The following is a 25,583-nucleotide window of genomic DNA, read 5'->3' on the forward strand; positions in this document are numbered from 1 at the left end:
AAATCCCAGCTAAAGCCCCATCGATCACAAATGAGAGGTCGCTGTTGTATGAGCTCGGGGGGAGAGATTACTTACTTTCCCTGAGGTAATTGAGATGTGAGAGCAGGACCTCAACATTATATATGCTGGTGAGCCTCAGAAAGTCCTCCTTGGTCATCTTGCACAGCTCCTTGCCGTCTGTGTTCTGGAACATGGACGTGTCAACCTCCAGCAGTCCGTACTCTTTGATCGCCCACTCCAGCCACTGCCGCACGTGGTCTTGTGACCAGAGCAAGGGATCTGCGGGAGGTACAGAAAGCGGACAGTCACACGAGAGGCAGCAGACCCAGAACACCTGGTCAGGATCTATCCTTCTAAATGTGGTAGCTGCACAGACCTCTCAACGTCTATTTTGGTTTTAGCAATGCCGGAACCTTCCGGCTAACCGGCACTGGCAGCTCTGAGACACGACTAAATTAACTTTGCAGTAGATATAAAAGTTAAATACAAACGCTCCCCGGGTTACGATGGTCCGTGTTACAATATTTCGACTTTGCGATGGGTGTTTTTCACTTTCAGTACATAATTCAATATATTACATGTGATATTCAACATTTAATTATGAAATAGGCCTTGTGTTAATGATTTTGCCCAGTTGTAGGCTAAGTGTTCTGCACATGTTTTTCAGGTAGGCTAGGCTAGGCAGTGATGTTTGTTAGGTTAGGTGTACTATGTTAAAATGCATTTTTGCTTTCCAATATGTTTGCCTTACGATATTCTCGCCTTACGTTCTCAGAACGTAACCCCATCGTAACCTGGGGAAAGGCTGTATAGCATTTTATTACCACAACTGGGCATTTTAATGAGGGCTAACAAGGGAATAATCTCCTCTCGGCGCTCGTACCTGCAGGTACAATGACCCTCCTCTCATTGGTGGTCATGTTTGGGGGCGGCCCATTCTTCTCGTCCATGTAGCTCCCGTAGGCCATTTGGGAGGGGTCTGTCCCACTGACCATTTTACCACACTTCCCCACACTGCAGTCCACCGGGGACTCCCTGTGACGCACAAGCAGCAAGAAGACAGCGAGCAGCTATTAGTGGATAGAAAGTGGGACGTGATTGGTGCAAGAGCAGGAGACTCAGAGGGAGTGTAAGAGATGCACAAGTAAAGGTGATGTGAGCACCCATTCTTGTACCTAGATCCATTTATGTGGTCGTATTCCCGCTTAACATTCACTCGCACAGGCTGGTTGATCCACTCTTGCTGGGGGGGTAAAGGGTTGATTTTGTGGGGCTGAACATAGTCCTGTGTGCTGGATGCAGTCATGTCCGGCTTAGGTAAAGGCGCGGCAGCAGCGTACGGTGGCTCAAACAAGGACTGGTCTTCGCTCACCACTGACAGCGCCTCCTAGGGGACAAGAGGTGGGACTACATCAGCACTGAGAGAAATCTTTCTGGTAGGTTCCAGCAAACATTCATCTTATAACAGACACTTCATAAAGGCTGTGATCAGAAACACTTCCTGTGATATCTAGTTTAGCATTAAGGGCTGAAACTAGAAGTTTAGCATTAAGGACTGAAACAGTTTGACAATTTAGACTCCAACATAACTGAGGCTGTCTTGTACTTCACTGTTTACTATTTTAATATTATTTTCTTGGGGAACCATTTGTAAAAACAATTGCAACCCGACTCCTAACTCTACCTCTATTATTTTGTTCGAAAGTTAGCTTTGATGGAACAGGGAAGTACAATTCAGCTTACAGGTGCTTAGTCACACACAATGAAATAACCAAATGCTACAATAACTAATATAAAAAATATTTTCCAGCATTTTATTATGTGTTGAACATGGATAATATCTGTATTAGCATCTGGCTAACAGTTGAGTTTTCTGCGATATCCATTTGACATTCCAGGAGTGTCTGGGTCTTATGCCACGGGGACATCTATAAAAATGTGTCGTTATAACAAGACCGAACTGTGCAGAGTGTCTTCTGTTATACTGAGGAGGGAAACAATCACAGACAGAAGAGCGCAGCCAAGAATGAAGGCAATAAACGATTTAACCACCGATAAGTGCAATATGTCGTCCACATTCTCCACAGGTTGTTAAGTAGGACCACTCTGTGTGCTACATTTTATAACCCCAATGGTTATTGTGTTCTTATTTCACTTCTTGATCATCATTATCTCTAAAATACATGTATTCACACTATTAAAGGTTTTTATAAGCATCCTACTAACCCAGAGTTTCCCAAGCCGGTTTTCAGGGACCCGCAGAAGTACCACATTTTTGCTCCCTCCCAGCTAAATGTGGACTGTCTGCGGGTCCCCAAGAACCAGATTGCAACACTGCGCTAACCCATGTTATGAATACCCAGTATGAACACCACTACTCCACCAGAAAACGTAGGCTTCGTTCCAATAAAAAAAGCTGTGAAAATACACAGCCTTGCAATGCTATTTGGACCCTTGACAAAATCACACATTTTACTGGATAACAAAATGAAGATTTAATATTTCTTTCCATGGGGTATTTTAATACGAAATAATAGTACTTTTACATCACAAGAAAAACAAAAGTTTCCATTTAGTATTTAGAGCTCTTAACAAGCCAACTAATTAACAAGCCAACTAATTAATTAAGTGGTTTACGCCAGTGTACAATAACAGTGGCTTGATAAATGATTACAGACTTGAAATTAATTAGAAAAACACCTGTATATAAAAGGTCCATCTGAAAGCAGAACATAATGAAGTCTAAGGAGCATTCAGAGTAAGTCCGTGATGAATTTAACGGTAAAAACAGTCAAAGCCTCCACGCTTCCCCCTGAGGAATCAATGGAAGAAGCAGCAAGCCAACACAAGTTTTCTTAACTTGTATGTCGCTTTGGATAAAAGCAATATCATAAATCATACAACAGACACTGGCTAGATCAAGCCGTCCCTCCAAACTGAGCACCCAGGCAAGAATGATACGGATTAGGGATGCAAGTAGGCTGTGCCCTCAACTGTCTCCCAATAGTACCCTTATCTGTGAGTAATTGTACCTTTTAAGGTATAGAAATGGACTCTGTACCATTGATGGTATATGAATGCTGTTTATACCTTTGTATCACTTCTGTGCCTTAAAGGTGCAATTACAAGAATACAGCCCCAGTGATAAGCAAAGGTACAAGTTTTTACCCTATTTTTCTGAAAGTGTAGAGTTCATTGACTGCGATGGGACAGAATGTGTATGAGTAATTTCCAGAACACTATATAAAAGGTACTGTGGATTTCATTTGAAGAATTTATGTTTGGTGCAGACCCAATATAGTGCTTCTCCTACGGACCACCACCCATCTGGTAAAGCATGGTAGTGGCAGTTTGATGTCACAGGGATTTTTCATCCACATCTTCAGTCATGTGAAGATTGAGGGAAGAATGGACAGTGCAAAATGCAGACAGATACAAAAGCAAAACCAACTTCAGTCTGCTAAAGACTTAAAACAGGGGTAAAAATTCATATTTCAGCAGGACGGTGATCTCAAACGCGAGGACAAATCTCTCCTGGAGCAACCTCAGAAGAAGAAAATCTGTCTTACTGTGACCCAGTCAAAGTCTGGATCTATTTCCAGTTCAGAGTCTGTGGAGAGACTGTTGTCCTCAATCTCCAAGAAACATGATAGAGCTTGGACATATTTACCAACCAGAATAGGTGAAGATTGCACCTACGGCACGTATCTCCCTTACGGCAAGTACCTCCCTTACGGCACGTATCTCCCTTACGGCACGTATCTCCCTTACGGAAAGTACGTACACCAGTGTAAAAAACTGGTCATCACTAACCCAAAAAGTGACAGTTTGCCTTCACCAAATATTTAGATCATGGGTTTAAATACTTATGCAAATTGAATCTTTCATTTTTAAATTTAAATATGTATGTAAAACTCATGCTGAATGAAATAATACATTTCGCCTATTATTATATTGAATCAAAATATGACATGGAAAGAACTAGTGAAGTATCATTTTGCTATCCACTATGTTTTTTCACGGTGGTGCATGCGTGCGCACATATGACTGCACGTATCGTATTGGACTGTCTTTGCCCCTGCTTGGGAAGTACGTGCTGGGCCACATAACAAAAGTAAATAATGAAGGGGTACCCTTGGGTTCCTGTCAGTGACACTCTCTGGAAACTGCTACCAACTTATTTTTCTCTGAAGGCTTCGGGAAATACACTCAGCAAAACATCAAACACAGTCTTGGTGAGTATAGTACCAGTGGTCTTCTTTATGATCCCCTTCCCCTAGCCTGATGGTATGTAAATAGCCCTATTACTTATATCTATACCTTTCACATACTGTACAGTACTTTATTACAGACATATAATGTATTAGGTAAGGGAATGAAAGTCATGTGATCATAAAATGACCTTTATTATTCGAAGGATTAAAGAGTCACGCTTGTTGCGCTAGCTATGTAATTCAGAACATCGGCTAGAGCGAAACCTTGTATACACGTGGATGTCAGTAGAGTTCAAGATCCCTGCTGAAAAAGCAAACGGGTCTGAATCCCCCACCGAACGTGTGATTCCACAATCCTCCCTTTCAAACAGACAGCCTGGCCGAACGCCGGCAGGAGATGAAGCTTATTTCTGTGCGGATTCCTGCCGTGAAGTTTAGCTGGGGCAGCGTTAGGGTTATTAAAGCAAACAAACGGAGAGGCGCAGGAAGACCTGGATGGCGGCTCCCTGTCCCCCCCCCCGCCCCCCCCCCCCGCTTTGTTGTGCTAGCATGCGATGCCTCTGATCCTGCGGCAGATGCCTGTGCGAGATAAGAACCCCGGGATTGTTCCTCAAAAATAAGACAGGATATTACTGCGTGTCCATCCCTATCGGCGCTGCCTTTCTTCCACCGGCCTCCTAAAATGAAAACAGCCCCCTCTACCCTCTCTGACATCACTCTCCCATCTCAGACTTTGCTGACAAAGCTAGGCAAGGATCGCCGACCCCTGCGTCAAGTGCCGAGTGGCTTTCCAATCCGAAACCCCCCAGGTTTCCTGAGGCGAATTCGCACCCTTCTCTGCAAATCAGTTGCAGAGGTTCCCAAGACTTGTCAGTTAGGCTTATGGGGTGCTAATAGCGGTTATGACACTTTGGCTGGGCTTACGGAGAGCAGGACTGTCCACATCCCTGACGGAGTTAACTGGTTCAGTGTGGCCCAGAAGGAACTACACCGCCAGATTATGGACATTACAACTTTTGAGTTATGATGAGCTGTGTTGGAAAAAAAAGGGAAAAAGATCTGCTCTTTAAGACTTCGGCTTTGTTCACGGTATGGTGAATATTGTCTGTGGGGTTAGCCGTCAGCCGTAAAACAAATACTTCAACTCCGAAGTCACTAACTCCCAGTTGCCAGAATTTTCTAGACAGATGTCATAAATCGCCCGAACTCCATACAAATAAGTAGCACATTTTAAGATGGCTTTACAAATGTTTTCTTCATATTCACAACTATAAAAAATACTGAAGAATTCCCTGCAAGAAAAACAGATTGGGCGCAAATTTCCCAAAAGCATTTTACTGATGGTGCAGTTATTAATTCCCAGAAGTTCTGAGCTTCTGGGAAATTGAACCCAATCTAGTCTTAATAAATCTTATCAGGCCATTCTGATTTCAGTATCAACACCAACAACAAGCCAAAACTAGTAGCTGTTTTACAACCAATGAGCAGGCGTTCAGTCAGGAAGAATGGCATTCTGCATCGAGAGCACAAAAGAGGGTATGCTTGGGGCAAGACCGATCCTCGAACCGTCGTCGGCACCATTTTGCTCAACATCGAAGGACATAAATTGCATTTATCAGATTTGCAAGAGTGGTCTTGTCAGGGCACCGCTGCTCATTGCTGCCTATCTCTAAAGCCCACACGCTCTCACTAGTCACTGATAAGGGCTCAGCAGTAAAGGATCTGCGGCATTGCAGCAGTTAAAGGCATTGTGGCAGTTACGTGTGACACTCACGGTGACATATCAGCCCCCTGCGTAATTTGTGACTGTCAGGCTGAAGATTCTGTGAAGACCACTGAGGTCGTTCAAAATGATAATTATTTTTAAAACAAGTTACCACAAATGCACGGCTAGGTTCTGAGATACTAGTAGCTAATTTTTGTCATACAACCCAACAATATGTCAATGGTAAATGGATGATAACGTATAGGCCTGTCCTGTGGTTGTAAAGTCTTTAAAAGCCTGTTTTTCAGTTTCTACGAGTACAATTGGAACGTGGTGAAATCCCTCTTAACCATTCACAAAATGGCCAGAAGAGCCATCTGCAATTATTAAAAATAAAAAAAGATAAAGGCTTTTAATAAAATTACTGTAATTCAGCCTACAAGCATACATGATCGCTATCAGTATATTCAAGGATAGGTAACTAAGTAATGAGTTTAATGTTTCTCTTAGATTGTAATAATCAAATTACTTGTATTACTGGTAAACTAATGACATAAACATAAATATAAATGTCAAGGTCATGATAGCTTGTTATAATGTGCCAGAGGGAGTACCACAGCCAGACGGACAGGGTGTGCGTCAGAGTTTAAAACTTGGACCGCGTTCATAGCACCGAAATCCCAGACAGCAGCGCTCACATCTGCTGAGACGCAAACAGCGTTCACACGCCCTAGTCGCTGCAGTGTTAGTGGGTATTTCTGCCTTTTTAATTTCATTATTTATTTAATTTTTTTTAAAGAGGAAAGGGAAACCTGTGGGGGAACCAGATTGTGTAGAACAGGAAGGCTAGGATGACTCGATAACCCCGAACTTTTGATGAGCTGGTCAGGATACGGTTACAGCTCAATCAAAAACTGAGCTCCTCGACATCCTGCATTCATTTTATAATCTGTTCTAGGCTGAATGTAGCATAATATTAAATAATCATTTAAGTTTTTCATGAATGAAAAAAGAAAACCTGTTTGATTAATAATACTATGACCAATACAATGTGAACGTAATCGATTTAGGCAGAATCCTTAATGAGTTAAACAGAATTAGAATTATTTTCAAAATTAATAAAAATTATTACTGTTAACGGGGGTGCGTTTTTTTTCCAAACAATGCTTCTTGCATTTTTGTTTTTTGTTCCTAAAGTGTTTGTCAGGACGTCACTTTATCGGACAATTTCATCAAAGGCGCGGTCGCTTGTTAACGATGCACAATTAAGTGTGAGTTTCTCCGCCAGTTAAAAATACACTAACAGATCAGGAGGCGCACATTTTAACCTGCACCTAACATGCAAAAGCTATAAAAGACAATTTCATTCGTTTCCACCCTCTTACAGGTCCACTTGCATCAGATGCACTTGCTGCGCTCTCGGTCGAAAATGATTTAATCCTCAGTAAGCAATTAAGCGGCATTACATGATCTTGTGGACCTCATAATCGCAACACACCCAGCGCTGCAATGACACTATTTCAACCGCAAGAAACCCGTCAGGGAAAGAGCAAGATTTGCTTTTGAGAGACTTGTAGACCGTGTAACTGCAGCATATGAAAAACACATCGTCCAGCCTAATCGATAATACACTACTACTTGGTGTTCATTATGTAGCCTAAATTATTTAATAATTTTCATCTTTGAACTAATACAATGTATTAGGCCTGTGCAATATACGCAATCGGTGTATATAGCATATATGCACATATTTAGAAAACTACGCACCACTACAGGCCTCTAGCAGTAATAAATGTTTTTTTTTATTACCTAAATTGGCATTACTTCAGTTGTACAAAAGCCGTCGCGTTGTCTCAATCTTTTGAATAATTAATAATTGCAAAGAGTTTTGTGGTTTTTTTAGACTAGATCTGCTTCGGCTCACCGCGTTACTGGCAGCTGCGGGTTTTTCGCAGATGCATGAAGTCGGGTAAGAAGCATCACATACACGGATGCTGATCTGCGTGCAAACTCGTGAACAAATAAAACCAACAACACGCAACGTACACTAAATACCACGATTCAGGAAACCAGCCTTTTTCCCGGGCTATTTGAAAACTTCAGTATGTATTGCGATGACACTTTTTGGGTAAATTGGGCGCAGAGCCATCACTGTTGCGCAGCCCACAGTTTGACACTTACAAATAAGTAACAAAGTACTGACCATCTCTACCTCCTACATAAAAATAACACTGTTGTTTTTTTTTAAATCAACATAGTCACAACGCATATCCAAGTATAACAATCACCACCGCATAATAAGCCGTAAGTGTGTCTCAAACCAAAAATAACCAAATCCCTCAACTCCTTGCCTCGCGTCTATTTCCAAAATCGAAACCTTTTTCAAGTTCAAATGTTCGGTAGGCGGATGAAGGGTTCTGCCCTTTTAGCAGGGTTTCGATCGCAAAGGAAAAAGGAAACCTCAAAAGAAAAGAGGAAAAAAGAAGGAAATCTGGTTACCGCTTTGGGAGCGAAGGAGAAAGGCAGCCCGGGAGCATCGCATGGTCGGTGCGCAGAAAGACTCACGCTGAAGGGAGGCGCGACTGATAAACAGCAAGGAGACCCGCACTCATTGCTCCCCACCCTTACCTTAATAGTTCCGTCCATTTTGGGCAATTTTCACCGGACCCGAACAATATCCCAAACATGACACGCTCCTGAATTAATTCCAGCCCCGGTTATGTGGCGGAGAGCGAGAGACAGTTAGCCGGATGGTTTCTTTTTTCTAATTTTGGGAAGTGAAGTCACTGCTTTTGAGAAGGAAGCGTTGTGTGTCACATCAAGCCCCCCCTTTCGTTACAACACCAAAAGCAGGATACTTGTCCCGAGGAGATAAGGAGAGAAAACAATGGAATTTTTTTCTTCTTAAAATGTTTTTGCTTCGAAATGTCCACAGCATTGTTCTAATCTGTTTAAGTGCGATTAAGTTGCTTTTACATCGGAATGCAGCGTCGGCTGCCGGGTAGGTTTGTATGATTACTAACAAATTAGGAGACTTAATTTCAAGGAATAACAACGGCGATGTTGTAATAACTTTAAAAGCACCTACGGCGTTTTTTCCTTTTGCATCCAAATCTATACATCAGACATTAAAACGCCTTCATTACGCTGATTTTATCTATCTCAGAGTTTAAATTGTCTGTTTTCTTTGATCCTTTTCTCGTGGGTCCGATAAAAACGTGTAAGTCTGACACAGTACGAAATAAATAAAGTTGAAACTTCCATAGCAAACAGCTGCGCTTCATTAAAATACCAATATCCTGACTGTAAATCAAACAGGAGAAAATCCAATAGTGGGATTATACCTGTTACAGGGAATTCAACAACCTAGCGTTTACGCCGCTTGTCCAGGCCTCGGCAGTTCCTCTAAAACAACCATTAATAAAATGGGACCGGGGTAAACCCCCGCCGCAGTGTCTGCACGGGCTGCACTGCACGTGTGCGCCGTTTCTCCAAGTTCACAGTAGCCGCTCAGATCTCCCCCCCAAATTGAAACAATATCTGCTGGACCCAAAACCGGAGCCCTAGCTATGAGCAGCTCCTACCACGCACAGCTTGAGATGTCAACCAGTCTTTGTGCCAAAACAAAAATTATGCTTAAATGAAAATGGAATCCGAGCGATCTTCCGATTGTCAGTCATCCAGATGTTGATACTGCTGCTATCATTGATGTTAATACATATTCTTCATTCTCTTGTTAAAATAATGTTACTTTGCGTTGGTGGTGAAGCAGTTACAAAGTGACCGCTTGCTAAGTTTTACCCGACTTAGTGTTTGTAGCGGCCGGAGTTCCCCTCCTACAACCATTTTTCTTGTTCAAATTACCCTCATCAATTCAGCCGCAATTCCAGTGACATGGAGCCAGCAGTGAACGTGACCAGACCAACAGGGCTCCGCCTCGGGGAGCGGCTGCAACTGAGCGAAGCGGAGCCCGGGCCGCCGTCACCGACAGCAGGGGTCGGCCTGTCTGCTCTCGACTTGGGGGTCTGCCCGGGGGGAGGCCCCCCTTGAGACCTCCACATCTGGATCCTGCTAGGGGTCAAGGCTGCTCCTGCCTGAGGCCAATTCAGTGTATTCTAATTAAGGGAGACACCTTGTTTAACTTTTTGGTGGCGGTCTCCTTTTGCTCATATTAAATTTAAGTAAAAAAAAAAACGGTTTAACTCAAAAGTAAAATTTGTCGAAATTCTGGCTTTCGAAAATTGTTTTGAAATAGCATCTGCTCTGGACAATGCGTATTATAAGTCTCTTGTGTTTAGCAGTCGTTATTTATTTTGGACCCTAACCGATATTAACAAAGAATATCCGTCCTAAAATAGTTATGTACTACAGACATGTGATTTGCAAATGCACCACGGTTTAGTCATGGCAAGTTAATTTACCTTCATTGCGTTTATAAAATCATAGACGGTTTATAATTATATCGGTAATGTGATTTGGTGTTTGCAAGAAAGAAAAAAATTTAAGCAGAAGGATAATTTTGCTCCGTTACATAATGCTCCCGCCGATGAAGCTTAAAAAAAAACATATTTGTAATGATTTCTCCGAAGACGAAATAAGACATTACATGCAAAATTAACTGCAACTGATGCAGGGGTTTCACGTTAATAATGTTATAACACGAAGACGTTAAAGAAAGAAAAAGTTCCACAATCATTTAATTACTTCATGATATATATATAGTCATATATATAACTGACTGCATATATATATATATTTTTTTTTTTTTTTTTTTTTGGGGGAGGGGGGGGGGCGTTCCACAGGCATGACTTGCCCGGGCCTAATGAATACCAAACATTTTCGAAAGGCCAGTAAACAAATGAAAGTTGGTTTATACAGTGCACCACAGAACATCTGGATCTACACTGGAACTTCACTGCCAGACATTTCTTCCTACCACGAGCTACAGGAGGCCAGGAACTACTCACCATTGGGAATGAACAGCAAGTGGGAGGGAACAATGGGACACTGGGGGGGGGGGGGGGGGGGGGGGGGGGGCGTTTCACACCATTTCTCGTTTTGTTTAAGAAATATCTTTCGGTATTTTTTGGAATCAGATACACCTACATTTACAGGTACACCTATCATCATCAACCAAAACATTTACCATACACGTATCATAAAATATTAACATGCAAAATTTACAAGTACTTTATTTTATTGGTATTTAAGTTGCTGTATACCTTATATAATTAATTTGCAAATATATGTCATTTACAAGACCTACATCCAGAAACAGGAGAAATAGTGCATATTTATATAAATACACCTTCAATAGGATCATATATTTCCTCCAAATGTCACTGTTGAAACTGTGGTAAACTAATGTTTAACCAGGAAGAATCTACAAATTTGCTCTGGTTACAAACTTTTGACATATTTCAGCCTGAACGTGGTGAGGACTATGGCCCAGGGCTGTATGTTAGACTGGAGAGCCCTGGTTAGCCCCTTTCCTTCTCATGGGTAAAGGCAAAGCCAATGTGAAAATAGTAAATGCAGAGAGTGGAGGCTGCTGCACACAGACTCAAACTGTCTGGCCTCTTGCTTGAGGCCATAATTAATTTGAGATTTATTTTTATTGGAGAGCTGCAGTCTCGCCTGGCCTTACCCAAACAAAACTACAGCTAGACTGCAGACTCGCCTGAATGGAGCTGAATATTTCTTTAAAATTTCTCCTGGGGTGTGTCTGGTTTGCATTCTGAGCAGAATAATGCACATTCTTCATAACATGACCGAAATTCTGAATGACAGATGCCACGTTATATGAAAAATAGCCCCCCCCTTGAAATAACTTCCCTTTTCCCAGATTCTATAGTTTACACAAATGCAAAAATGTTCGAAAATGACACAGAATACTTTTTATGGAAATTGACGCCAATGGATAGAACACATCACTATGACGCATTTTAATGTACATACATTTGTGTATATGTATATGCTGTAACACGTATATACACACACACTCAAAAAATGTAATAATAAATGAATCATGTTAATAAATATTTAATTTTGAGTTTAGATTAAATGTTCTTATTAGGGAAAAGGAAACTGTAATATTAACTTTCATTTTCCTGATGTTCTTGTCCTCCTGGTTTGCTGCAAAAGAGGTTTTTTTTATTTCAAAGAGTATTTTCTCCTCAAACATTCCACAGTGCTAAGAAGCCCTGGAAACAGACAATTGTTCATAGTGTCCAAGGCTGAACCACTCTGAGAACTGCTCTTTGTGTGAAGCAACACAAACGATACTACTGCTCTGTATATCTCAAAAGTCAAGGGTGATAGGTCTTCAAAACAGAGCAGCATCCACTGGAAAAAAAAGAGTCTAATATGGAGAAATCATGAATTCCCTGGTCAGGACGTTTTTGACGTGTCCTACAATGCAGGCACACATTTCTGTACAGCGGATTTGCTAAACACTAAGTATTCTCTAAACGCTTCCATTTGGGGATCTTTATAATATAGGCTATATTTACACAAGTGTTGGTAACACGTTACTCAAGGGGGCACGAATACAGCAGTACATTCTTACTTTGTATTAATAAAGCAGAAATTAAGTGTCAGTTACATACTGGTCCCATGTCCATCATCAATCAGTCATTAGGGTTCATGTATCTCATGCAGTTACTATATTTTTTTGCAGTTTGTACTTGAGTAGTAACTGAGTTATTAAGTTATTTGGGCCCTTCAGGCAAAGTGTTACCCATTTCTTGAGCTACATATAATGCAAAAGGACTACATTTGCATCTGTGAAAATACATTAAAGTAAAAGGCATTATTTAATTAGGATAATTATTGTAAAGCATCTTAAAAGTTAGGGTCTGACCTCATTATTGCTGAAACCATTATTATCTCAATATCAAGCTTTGTTTCTCAAATTAGTGTATTTAAGACTTCTGTCATATATTAATGGAGATAAAAGAGAAAATAGATTTCACGATCATAAATCAAAGCTTTCAAGGCCTTTTTGTCTATACTGTTCCTTATGATTTTATGTAAAGAGTTTTAAAACGTGTATCCCAGATGTTGGCTATTTGGTTTGTTTACATTCTTTAGAGACTGGCGGATGGGTTGGGGGTGGGGGGAGAAAAACTGTATGATGTCAAATATGATAATATGTAAAAGTAATCAGGGCGCCACACTGTAGAAGCCAAAAACCTTAAATTTATTTTGACATTCGCGAAAAAAATCAGATCGCACTGTTGAACGTAAACACTGACAGCAAGGCTCTGTTTTAAATGAAAGAAACTGGAGGATGTGACAAGGACGACAAACTAACTCCCGAAACCCTGACGTCAAAGATAAAGTGAGGATTTTTTTGTATTTCACAGCATACCAATAAAACAATTAATTTTAAAAATACAATTAGAGTTTGATCCTAGTTACATTCAAATCACAAATCGCAATCATGACGCTAAAGCAAAGCTTAAAGTTAAATTTAACGAGAAACCCAAACCCTTTCCCAAGTATTACCTGATGGAAGAGACGATGTTGTCTTACCTTGACGTAAGACGCGGTGTCTGGGACAGTCTGGAACATTGTCAAAAGGGCCTGAAAATGGTGGGATGTTCACTTTACAGGCCCTGGAAAAGCCGGCAGAATTATAAATTATGTGAGGAAAAACTACTACCACCACCACTACTAACTACTGCTACTAGTATTACTGCTACTAGACCTACCACCACTACTACTACTACTACTACTACTACTAATAATAATAATAATCACATTGTGTCAAAATGAGGATGATATCAAGCCAAGAACATCAATGATTTCGAACCCAAAACAAGATATTTTAACAATGGCATTAACAATGACAGCCCAGAATTATACCCCCCCCCCCCCCCATTTGTTCAGTCGTTACAATAAGACCAGCCAGTTGCCCTCTTATACTGAGTTAGCACAGGGCCCACATTAAAGCGGGAAAATATGCGCAATGGCTTTGCGGAGCCTTTTTTGTGTCCATTTAATAAGCTATTGAATAGGTCTCTGTCCACCATTTAATAAGCTATTGAATAGGTCTCTGTCCAGTACTGAAACTGTGACGCCCCAGGGGTATCTCCGAAGTTTCTCAGATATTTATCATATTATTTGTTTAGTTTTATTATTCCAGAATTGCACACATTTTTACCCTTTCCAAACAAATACTGCCCTTTCCCTACTATATTTGATGCCTCGGGTTATAATTTCTGGCACCGATCTAATTCCAATATCTGTTTTGTTCCATGTGTCTTCATAATATATTGACTTAGTTTTAAAAATCTGTAGCGTTTTATTCTATCGGGCTCGAATTTAAATGCGGCCGTATTTCCCGTAACTAATTATAGCCTAAGCAATGAACGGTTTTCTGTATTTACTTAACTTTGCTATGTTGCGACACCATATAGAGTTATATAGCAGCTTCCTTTCTATGCCGTGCGAAAGTAACGAGTGAGATCGGTTGTCGGTCTACTACACAAAATACAGCAAACGTCACCAAAGAAGACGAGTCCGTGCTTTTAACGGCATCTCAGTATTTAGTGCCAAATCTGACGGCAATCTGACTGCCAGCCGATAGGGACAAAACTGCAACAATTTCCCGGTATTATTTGTTCAGTATAGAAATTTAAACGAGTTTTAAGCATTATTATTATTATTATTATTATTATTATTATTAGTAGTAGTAGTAGTAGTAATTATTATTGTTGTTGTTGTTGTTGTATTTGTCGTGATACAACAGCAGTAGGTTGCGAAATAGAATTAGATTATGCCATCTGCTTCCACCATCAGGTTGTTGCAAAAGCCTGCCGCATATTGAAGCACTTTCCCGTTTAATAAGTGCGGCTTACAAAGTCTAGGGTGAAAGGGCACTCCGGGGACTGCGCCTTTACCCTCTGGATCGGCCTGCAACTACTGAGCCGGCTGGCATATGACATTCAGCAATTCCAGTCACAAAAAGGGGGCTATTTAGAAATTTCAGCGTAACTTTAACATTGATTTTTGCATTGCTTGACACCCGGCTATGATTTATTAATAATTATTTTTACACTCTTCCTTTGGCGATGGGAATATTATTTACCTTGTCGAGTGTGTTTGTTTATTCTCTCATTTCATTTTATACATGTTTAAACGTGCCATAAATGTGCCAGCGAACGGTGATTAAATTAAAACCTCACATTAAAAACCGGTCTATCCGATCGTCAAGGCCTTTATCCCTCTATTTGACTGACAAATTCGTTTAAATACATTGTCATCCCTTAAAAATATTGGTCTACATTAATCCACATGAAAAGTGTATTATTACGTAAACAGTTAAAGTTATTGCTTAAAATCCCTGGTCTTTGCAAAAGACCACGAAAATAACGACAAATGTGCCGAAACTGCAACAAATTATTACTTTAATTAGGTTATGTGGCCTAACCAACCACAAGAAAATGTTTGTTCATAAGTCAATAGGCCAATGCACTTAGGTTAACGAAAACAATCGGTGACCAAGGGAACAAGACAGCTTTTAAAGAAAAGCAACTCTCATGAACGATAAATATTTTTCTAGTGTACTTCTTTTGAGTATTATTATAAAAACTTAATGCATTTTGTCGTACTACAAACTGTACTTGAACGTGAACAGTATTTGTAATTTCGGATAAATGTTTCATAATATAAACTTTTATTTAACTCTTTCAGGCGGCTGATGGGGTTCGCCTCATAAAGTTTCCCAAATGCATCCAATTCCTAAACATAAAGGGCATACATGTTCGCATCTGCACTCAATTAGCCGGTTGGAGGCTCCGGTGGACGCTTGGGTAACAGCCCCTGCTTTCCTGCAGCCTGTAGGCTGCGGCTCGATTATGTTACATTTTAAGCATTTAACCTCGCGCTAGAAATTATTAGTTGCGCACGAAAAAGTGCATACCAAACCTATTTCAAACGATTCCACATCCGTGTTTTACACGTGTCTCGGCAAAAAAATAAAGCAATTGAAATCAATATTCACGATATAAAAACATGAACAAACGTATCGTTCGCAATTAACTATAACGAAACGAATGAAATTTCAATACACATATTGCCTGTGGATAACGCAATGAATGGATGACATTACGTGCAGGGCACCAAAAACGTAGGAATGTCAGTCGACAGACAAGGAAAACTGGAAAATACTGAAACCGAAGCATCGGAATAGGACTGCCTTCTCAGCTGCGGCTGCAATTTAGTAAAGTTACGGGGTGGAAAAAAGCAGAATAGCACTTTTCCTCCACTCACCTTTCGATATTTTGCTGACAGCTGGTAAATATTTCTCTGAAATTATTATCCAATTTAAATAATGAGATCCTTCTAGGGAAAAAATAGTTACCATGGACGGCTGTGCGTTATTTTGAAAGGCACGGGGAGTGCGGGGTGTATGAATGGGAATGGGGGATGCCACAGAAGGTGCAACCAGCAGCCAATGAGGGACGAGTGACGAGTCTCCCGTTGCATCCTCGTGTAGGAGGGAGTCCGGATTGCAAGACCACTGAACCGTGAAATAAGGGAAATTTAGCATAAATGGGAACAGCACCGTAAAAAAAGCGTGTGGTCCATTTTTATATAGAAAACAAGCGACCTCCGGCCCATAACCGGTTTCACCTTCCCATTAGCGTCTGGGAACGCGTAATAGTGCGTTCAAATGATTGTTGTGAAATTGCTCTCATAACAAATTTAAAATTGAATCACCTGATTTTAGTGCAAGGTTACAAATTACAATGGGGGGAAAAAGTTCCAAATACTGGAAAAAACGTCACTTAAATACAATAGGCCTATTCGTAACGTTGTGTATAATATCTCTACAAATTTTACCATTAGCTACCACTGGATTGAACTGAAGAAAAATACCAAATATTACATATACAAATACTTAATGAAAACAAAATATCTTCCCGAAATGCACAGTTCAAAAATAATGTTTCATATCAAGCATTTAGAAACATGCAAGGTAGCTAAATATGCAGGTGTTTTCAGGTTTCAAATAAAATCATTCTTTTTAAAGTATCGTGTTTTAAAGCAGCAATGATTATAGGAACCAGCTGAAGTAGCAGTAGAATAACGAACGGCAATAAACGGCGGAGCAGTGATATTTATTGTTTTTAAACGAGACTGTATGGGGCTCTGTAGCGGCGTGACCCGCTTGCTTGATGGGTCTCTGGGGAAACAAACCAGCGGGATCCGAGCGGCTCCGGCTTCGTGACAGACACACGCGTTTCCAGCGGGCTTGTCTTTCCGTTGACCCCTCTCAGCTCACTAACTCCATTTCCTATGCGGTGCCTTCATCACACATGGAAAGCGTCTCTGAGGGAAGTCAGTCGTGTCACCCAGAGGTGAGATCACCGAGCATCCCGGCCCTAAAACACTACCGCTTCTGAATCAAAATGTTATAAGCTTCAATATATTATCCACCAAAAGCAGAGCATTACCTGAGTATAACTGTTTGCAAAAATTCAGCTGAGATGCGCCAAAACCTATGAAACAACATTAGGAATTATCCTTAGAAAATCCCACGACTTATACATTTGTATCAAAATATATATAGATACAATAAATAAATAATAAATAAACAAGTGAGCACATAAATGAATAAACAAAAAACTAGCAACTAATCGATATTCACATTTTGCGAATGTGGTAATAATGCTAATATATTGTTCGCAACACAAATATTTTGAGAAACCGTACAAACTCCTACGAATGACAGACATAAAATTAGGAAACACAAGATAAAATAAGAATAGTTGCGCTAGATAAAATAAGAATTGTTAAATGCTGAATCGGATTTATTTTTAGCGTTAGAATGGACATTATACATTTTACAGTGATTAAACAGGGGACCAGAATCGCCCGGGATAAACATTCCATGCTTTATGGAGCGCGGGCATTAAAGTGCCTCCTAGCGGGAAATCGGGAGAAGAAAACAAAGCTATAGTCGGAGATACGGTTTGATGACTGGGAACTTCAAATGGATTGGAATCTTTGCATCTGTGTTATTTGTGACATTTCGAGTTAAAAAATCAGCGAAAAGAAATATCCATTAAGGTTCGTAATATAAAATAATACGTTAAACATACAAAAAGCAGCGTATTCCAAATTCAACGTCTGTTATTTGTTCCGTTATTCCATGTAGTCTGTCGTTCTGGCCAATATTATGACATACAAACTTAAACGTAATAACATAAAAGTGTGGCACAAAAAAATGAAAAAGAAAAAAAGAAGAATTGCTTTTAATAAAACGCTTAAACAAATTCTTTAATAAATTCTTTTTAATCACCAGGCTAGGTTTATATATAAGCCATCATATATGTAATATTGCACATAAACAAAAGTATGGTTCACACCCTTTGTGGAATGCCGCAAAAATGTAAAATATTTGTATATTTAGGAGTTTATAGCAATATACAGACAGCTATGATCACATCAAATGAGGTAATGGAGGCTCTAAGTGAGGTATAATTTTTTATTTGTTTAGCTTACAGAGTTAACAAAGAGATGATCTTGCGATGAGGAAAGTTCATTTTCCAACTGTGTCCTTGGGGACGGAAAATGGGCAGGCGGCACCAGGGCCGCGAGGGTGGAAAACGGCGACTGTTCACGCCACTGTGGCAGTCAGAGCGCACAGCGGTGCAAAGCTAAATATCAAAACCAAAACCGTGAACTTTTGAAGCCGGTTCTAGTTTTTAGGGAGCCAGGGGGTAGTGTATAAAACAGCGCCAATACCTTGTCTCTATTTAGTTCATCAAGACATATTGTCTAGAATAAAAGGTCTGCAGATTCGTGGTTTGCACGATAAATTCACGGACAGTAGAAATCCTCGATATTATATGACCCACAAAAGAACATAATTTACGCACGATAATAATTTCCTGAAGGAAATAAAGTAAATGCCTACAGTTGTTTTAGGAAGGTTATAGCATGTCAATAAATTACAAGAGATTAATCACGACCACTTTATTTGCCTCAGCTTGTCAAAGTCGAATAATCGTAATATCACATAACCGGTTATAATGGTACGAAGGCCTATTTTAAACAGAACAGTGTAAAATTATACAGATGAGGAAAAAAATGGAAATTCTGGTGTCCATTGACATTAAGTGGTGCAAAGAATAAATACAAAACGTTTTCCTGTCAGGGACCGTATTTGTAAACGCCAGAATGGCGGATGCGTTTTGTTTTGGCAAATTTCTAACGAAGGAGGTCATCTTTGGATTTCACATGTTCTTTGTGATTCAGATGAATTGGATTTTCTATAAAATAAGTCACATGTCTTTGTTTACACTGCTGCAGTGTCGTTTTTCATTCGTCCTTCACAAGGGCGTCGGAGAGAGTTTGATATTGGGGGATACAGCGTAATATTTTAAATGCAAAGTTTTTGGGGGGTCGGACGAATGAAGCCAAATCAAATATTGCCGGGTACACCCCCCCCCCTTCCCCCCCGCGCTCCCTGATTTGCTTCTACGTCCTTAGTCCTTTAGTCTCTTTAAGGTGTTAAGTTACGTTAGCAGCAGAGACAAATAAAACACTATATATTACAATGAATGTGTATTAAAAAAAATCAATGCAAAGTATTTTCTACTTGTGACCTCAATGATTTTAAAAACAAATTACGCAACATGACGCGATCAGCACGGGCAGGAACAGTAGCGAGAGCAGCAGCCGCAACAACAACAAAAATAATGAACAGTAATGACAACAGTTCATTGAAACACTGAAAAAGTATTAAATGAAGTTAATGAAACTGAGCGAGTGTATTTATTTCTACCCTGGTTTTGTTCGCAGTGTCAAAGCATCAGCTTAATGTCTGTTGCGAATTCACTTTGCTGTGCCTCGTATGCTTATGCATTTACCTCGAGGCCCCTATCCTCCATATATGTCTGACAGCCTGAACCCAGTGTGGGAGACTCACTAGATTACAAATTCATTTATCTGCGCTTTTAGACAGCCAAATCTGGATTTAATAAAGAATTGCACTATCGACGCTGCGCGATAATAAGTGTCTTTTTAATGTCTGCCCACTAGAGGGCTCTCTGCTCTTACGATAGCATGGGCGTCAAGCGCTACTTGGGAAGTTAAACGGGCAACTTTCAGCTTGAGAAGCTGCCTTCTGGTTTCTGTGACGGACAGATTGCGCCCTCTTAAAGCCCCTGAAACTATGTGTCTCAGTGGGCCTCAGTAACTGACTGCTTAAAAAAAACTATAAAGAATTCCATGACTTTGGAAACGTGAATGTTTTTTTAGAATACTTTATGAAATGAGTAAAAAAGAATATGTTGATGGTTGTGTAGATGAAGCCATTCAAAAAAAGTCTGTCGATTGAACACGAAACCTCATAAAGATGTGAGAATTAGGCTGTGGTCGCTATGATATTTAACAGCAGCTATTTGATGTAGCTGTGAATCCACATTCACTGCATATAGTTCGACGCTGGGTTCGGTTGGCCTCCCCAGGGTCTCTTTGGGTAAAGCCGAACGTGTGAAACCGATTTGGGGACACGGGAAACGGCCCGGCCTTCCACAGCCAGACACAAGGGCCGGATGCTGTTTTTCAAAACACTGGAAAGGGGAACGAAAATAGGCCGACACAACGAGACACTGGCCTCCTCAGACAAAGCCCACAGACTTCAAAGTGTGCTGGCAATATGGGTCAGACCCGGGGCTCCTGTTTGCTCGCCACGCCACGAACCCTACCCTGCGCACCCAGGAAAATCTGCTGCATTCCTCCATTCCTTAAAAAGCCAACTTCTCCATGTCGATATGGAGAATGCTAGCCAGCTAGCTATGTTAGCCCCCGCGGAAGACTTTCATCTTTTTGGCTCGTTTGTTTGAAACGGAAAGCAAGGCCGGAATGCATTACTGTTACAACCGGGGTACTAGGACTCAACTGTAGGCAAAGTCTATACTTAGAATGGAAAAAGTGTCCTTCTGCACTACTTATCTTCTCATACACTTGGCCCAAACACCTATGGCATAAGCCAGGCAATACATTATTCAACAGACCTTTCAGTCAGAAGTATTATACTAGGGGCAATGACAGACTAATGGATGCTAAAAGAAAGAAATTAAGCCAGTGGCTCTTGGGGGAAAAAAATAAAAAACTTCACTTGGTTATTTTCCCAAATGTGATTGGGTGTTGATAAATGTGGTGTGTTGCTGAGACCTGATATTGCTATGGAGGGCTTAGGAGGTAAGTGTACTGCAGCAGCTGACTGATAGAGGGCGCAGTTGAGCTGAGGAACCACCTGCAAACCAGCATACAGACTTGCTGAGTTTTAATATGGGCAGTCAGGCTAGCTGAAATATTTTAAAAAGTGAGATGTACAACTGACAGCTTTTTTTCCCAGACATTTAAGGTAATATTCTGAGGAAAATTCATATTAATCAGATCAGCAAAACATTTTTAGCAGCCCTCTAGTAAAAGATGCAGAATGCGTCAAGATCTAGCTGGTCCTCTCTAGATCTTCATGGAAAGTCATGAACTTTAAAATGTTTGACTTCTAAAGCTGAACTATTTATAGATGATAACACAGAGAATGTTCTGAGGAACACTGTACACTTCTCTGCTGGAAATACTTTGTGGGTCACATTTCCATCATATTCTGCAGACTTAAGTTTCTTCGGCTGGTAAGATTGCAGTGTTATGTCAGTATTCATTTCCTTTTATGAAGCTTGCCTTGTCACTCTTTCCCCCCATTTACACAGCTGGGTACATTACCGCTCCAGCTGTGCATCCTCCTGTAACAGAAATGTGCTTCATTGAGAGTTCCTCTACAGCCCCAGTTTTATAGGATTGCTGTGGAAAGAGCTTCACCCAATTGAGAGCTAAAGCTCCTCACTGCAGCCAATGAAAAATCAGCGATGCCTTCACGTGATCCATGCCAACCATTAACTGTTCTGGCGGGGGTCACTATGGAATGAACCATTAACTGTTCTGGGGGTTCACTGTGGCATGTACTATGAACTCTTCTGGGGGGTTGACTATGGAATGATCCATTAACTGTTCTGGGGGTTCACTGTGGATGTACCATGAACTGTTCTGGGGGGTTGACTATGGAATGATCCATTAACTGTTATGGGGGTTCACTGTGGAATGAGCCATTAACTGTTCTGGGGGTTCACTGTGGCCTGTACCATGAACTTCTCTGGGGGATCACTGTGGATTATTTTTGCTGTGTATCCCAGTGCCCTGTGCCTAAAGCTGGGCAGATTATGGTGGAGGGGCATGACGGAGCTGGTAAGACGGGCTGCAGAGGGGTTTCACTGTTGTGTGGGGGTCGGCCCTAGCGGCTCCAGGCTGCCGGGGGTGGGTCGCATCACAGAGGATTGATGGGGAATCAAGATTAAACATGGGTTGGGAACAAAACGTGCTGACACAATGGCGATAAGGGCCCTGAAAAGATATTTCTTTCTTTTTTTAATCAGCAACAGAGAGAGGAGAGATGATGAGAGACAGAGGAGAGAGTGGGCCTGGCTGTTTCCTCGCAAGAAATCGCAGCACGAAGTAAGAGCAACATCCGTAAAATGTCAGCGCCGGGCTAAAAATATTCAAGGAGTTTCACGCCAGTGAGCAGCTCCGGGAGCAAAGGGGCATTAGCAGGTTTTTTTTGAGGGGGGGCGGTAATGGGACGATGTGACTGCGGAGGATAGTAATCCGGTGATGTGAATCACGGTGCGGGGGGAGCAGGGCCAGAGGGTCAGGCCTTATTTACACAGTCATGATCCGGCCTCTGGCTGTGCCCAGTGCTCCACAGGCCTACTGCAGCATTCCAGCTATTAATTACAGAAGTGGCTCTCTAAACATGTCTTAAGCCAAGCTTAAAGAGGATGAGAGTTGTCTTGAGGTTTATGGGATTCTGCTGTTCTCAGGGTCTTGCCACAGCCAGGTTTCTGTCGCGGGGAGGGGAGGGGGGCCGGGAGGCGAAGGGGTCTTGGGAAACGATGGCACAACACTTCTCCAGCGCCTTCAGTGAAACCTGGAGCTCACGGCTGTGGGAATGGGATTGGGGCGCTTTGGGGGGTGTGATGCATCTTCAACTGTTGGATATAGCACTGCCCCCCCCCCCCCCCCCCCCCCTCAATCTGTGCACTGCCCAAACAGTCCTGAAGGGGGCGCGAGATACTTCCACCATAATCTCCATCATCCATGTATCACAGTGTCCTCAAAGTTTAAGGTCTCACAGTTGGCATGACACCGGTAATACCAGGCGGGGGGTCCGTCCCGTCGTCTCTGGGCTGACCACACCCCCCTCCCCCCCCACACCCTCCTTCCACTCCCCCCCCCCCCCCCCACATCATTAACGAGCCTGCTGCAAAAGCACCCAGCGCACTCCCTTCCTCATTACCAGACAAGCATCTTGCTCTCAGTGGCTAATTAAGAGGCATAGCGAGTGGCAGGCCGAGGGGGGCAAAGGGGCGGCTTGGTTTACTTTGGCTGCTGCCCAGCAGTTTATCAGGGCCGAGCTGGACCACATGTCTTCCTCAACTGCAGATGTGGAAACGCTCGTCTGTTTTCTCCCGTTTCTCCGTTCCTTCCTCCTCCTCTGTCTGAATCCTTCTTCACCTTCACTAATTGCACTGCAACTCTGCTGTATGTGTGTGTGTGTATATAAATATATATTCATTCACCATTCTGTCAGATATCTTTTATTAAAAGTATACCTATTATTAATACCATGGTATTCCAAGAAGGAATACGGACGCTGGAGGTTCTGGGTAGATGCATTTATCCAAAGTGACATACATTTTTTTTGAGAAAACAAAGGATGTCAAGGGACCAATGGTCAAATAACTTTGTTGACCCTGGGATTTGAACCAGCAACCTTTCGATTACAGGCACAGCCTGTACCCCCCAGGACTTACCTTAACTCGCTCGGAAATCAGAACCGGCGAATTTCCTGCTACGGAACTTGGAGGGAACCTTGAGTGTGAACACAGGGGGAACATCTGTGCACAGCTGGCAACGCGGGAGGCCTGAGGTGACGTGTCGCCTTCAGCGATAACACAGACCCTCTCCCTGCAGTCCCACGGATGGTCACGTGACACGCCGATGCCCCCGTCAGAGTGGGTGGCTGCATTCTAAAATACGGCGGGGGTCCCGCCGTGTCGTGCGCTCAAAATGAAACATCTGGGCCTGGTGGACGCTTGGAAACCATCAAACGCTGGAGATGTTTGTCCAATTTAGCAGGACCCACGCAGAGGTGTTTGGACAACTTGCGGAGGGATTCGGCACAGTATTTAAAGATAACATGGGCTGCTAATGTCCCCTGGAGGAACTCAAATTCAGCATTGTGTCCTGCAGTGGATATCCGGCTTCGGGACAGGTCTAATAAGGTCACGCAGATTTATGTGAAATCAGCTAGAGAGATCGACCGTTATAACAGCACTGATGTAGATCTTTCTCTCCTGCTTTATCCATTACATTATATTACTGATGACTGGTATTTTAATCTGAAATCAGTTTAAGAATCTGTTTAAAGTCAAATAAAAGAACTCGAGAGTTCTGAATAAATAAATAATTGAAAATATGGTGCAGGTTACATTTACTGTGAAGCATAATGACGCAAAATGTAGATTTAGATTCGTACTCTGAATTAGTAATGTGGAAAATAATAATGAGGTCCACAGCAAAACCCAGAAGTTGATACTGTCATGAAATATTATATCTTTATGCATCAGTTTAACGTAGCTTTAATCTAAAAATAGCCAGGCAGAAAATAAAACAAGACTTGGCCGCAAAGCTGAGACTGTTACCTCCGAGAGCATCACGACTTGGAGAGCCGGGCCCCCAAAATAGACCTTCCACTCATAAAGGCTTCCTTCTTTGTAGTCGGTGAAGGAACATCTGTGGGGCACTTTCTTCTGGGGAAACGCTGGGCAATGTATCAAAGGAAGAGAGCAGCCAGAATTGGGGGGGGGGGGAGGGGGGCGACATCATGCTGGGAAGCACAAGCAAACCTATAGCAGAGTGAAGCAAACCCTAATCGAAAAAGAAAAAAAATCAATTAAATGCATCCCAGTGGAGAGAGTTTCCAAAAATAAATAAAATAAGGAGGTGAGTGGGACAGAGTCCGAAGCCTCTGCGTCTCGGCTGGGTGGGTTTTGCCCCAAGCTGTCAAATACGCCTCAGGCACATAAAGGCTCATGTGGATTAGGCCTCTGTGTCTGTCACTGGAAGGTCGCTGGTTCGCATCCCATCCTCAGCAAAATAGTCACACATCCTCTGGGCCTTAAACAAAGACCTGAAATACACCAGATAAACGGCCTGACCCTGTGCTCAGAACCCAAGCTCCACTCTCACCTGGATATATGCGCTAGTATGTCTCAGAGAGCATGATGGGATATGCCCAGAGAAGCATTCCAAGGTACCTTTCCCTGTTTTTGTATTATTTTGTATAAATGATGTAAGAATGTATTACAACACAGCGCTGTAAAGCACCCAGGGCTACTCTGTCGTCAAATGCACAATATAAACAAGACACTGAATGGAATTACATGAGATGGGGCCCCCAAAAAAACGTCACCTCTGAGGGCACGGCTCCAGGTTGGCAACCACTGTGCTACCTGATACTTCGTGATGTGAGGAGATGTGAACGTTTGGAAAGAGGACTGGCTGAAATCGCCTGGAAGCTA

General features: G+C 41.8%; 1 protein-coding gene across 5 annotated transcripts in view; it reads right to left on the minus strand.

Moving 5' to 3' along the window:
• fli1 (Fli-1 proto-oncogene, ETS transcription factor) overlaps positions 1-16,343 on the minus strand; it is a 29,340-nt gene extending 12,997 nt beyond the window's left edge. Inside the window, exons 1-5 of one of the 5 annotated variants that reach the window (XM_023822288.2) lie at positions 16,198-16,343; positions 13,456-13,538; positions 1,176-1,387; positions 884-1,035; positions 76-279 (exon numbers count right to left, since the gene is read on the minus strand). In XM_023822288.2, coding sequence (XP_023678056.1) covers positions 76-279; positions 884-1,035; positions 1,176-1,387; positions 13,456-13,494 — 607 coding nt within the window. In that variant the 5' untranslated portion in view covers positions 13,495-13,538; positions 16,198-16,343. Of the gene's footprint in view, positions 1-75; positions 280-883; positions 1,036-1,175; positions 1,388-8,418; positions 8,773-9,263; positions 9,720-13,428; positions 13,539-16,197 lie in introns of those variants that run through there. The other 4 variants (XM_023822280.2, XM_023822317.2, XM_023822297.2 and 1 more) reach the window with 4 other exon arrangements.
• Positions 16,344-25,583: the final 9,240 nt, after the last annotated feature.

This window comes from Paramormyrops kingsleyae, chromosome 17 (genome assembly GCF_048594095.1).
Source record: "Paramormyrops kingsleyae isolate MSU_618 chromosome 17, PKINGS_0.4, whole genome shotgun sequence".
Lineage (NCBI taxonomy): Eukaryota > Metazoa > Chordata > Actinopteri > Osteoglossiformes > Mormyridae > Paramormyrops > Paramormyrops kingsleyae.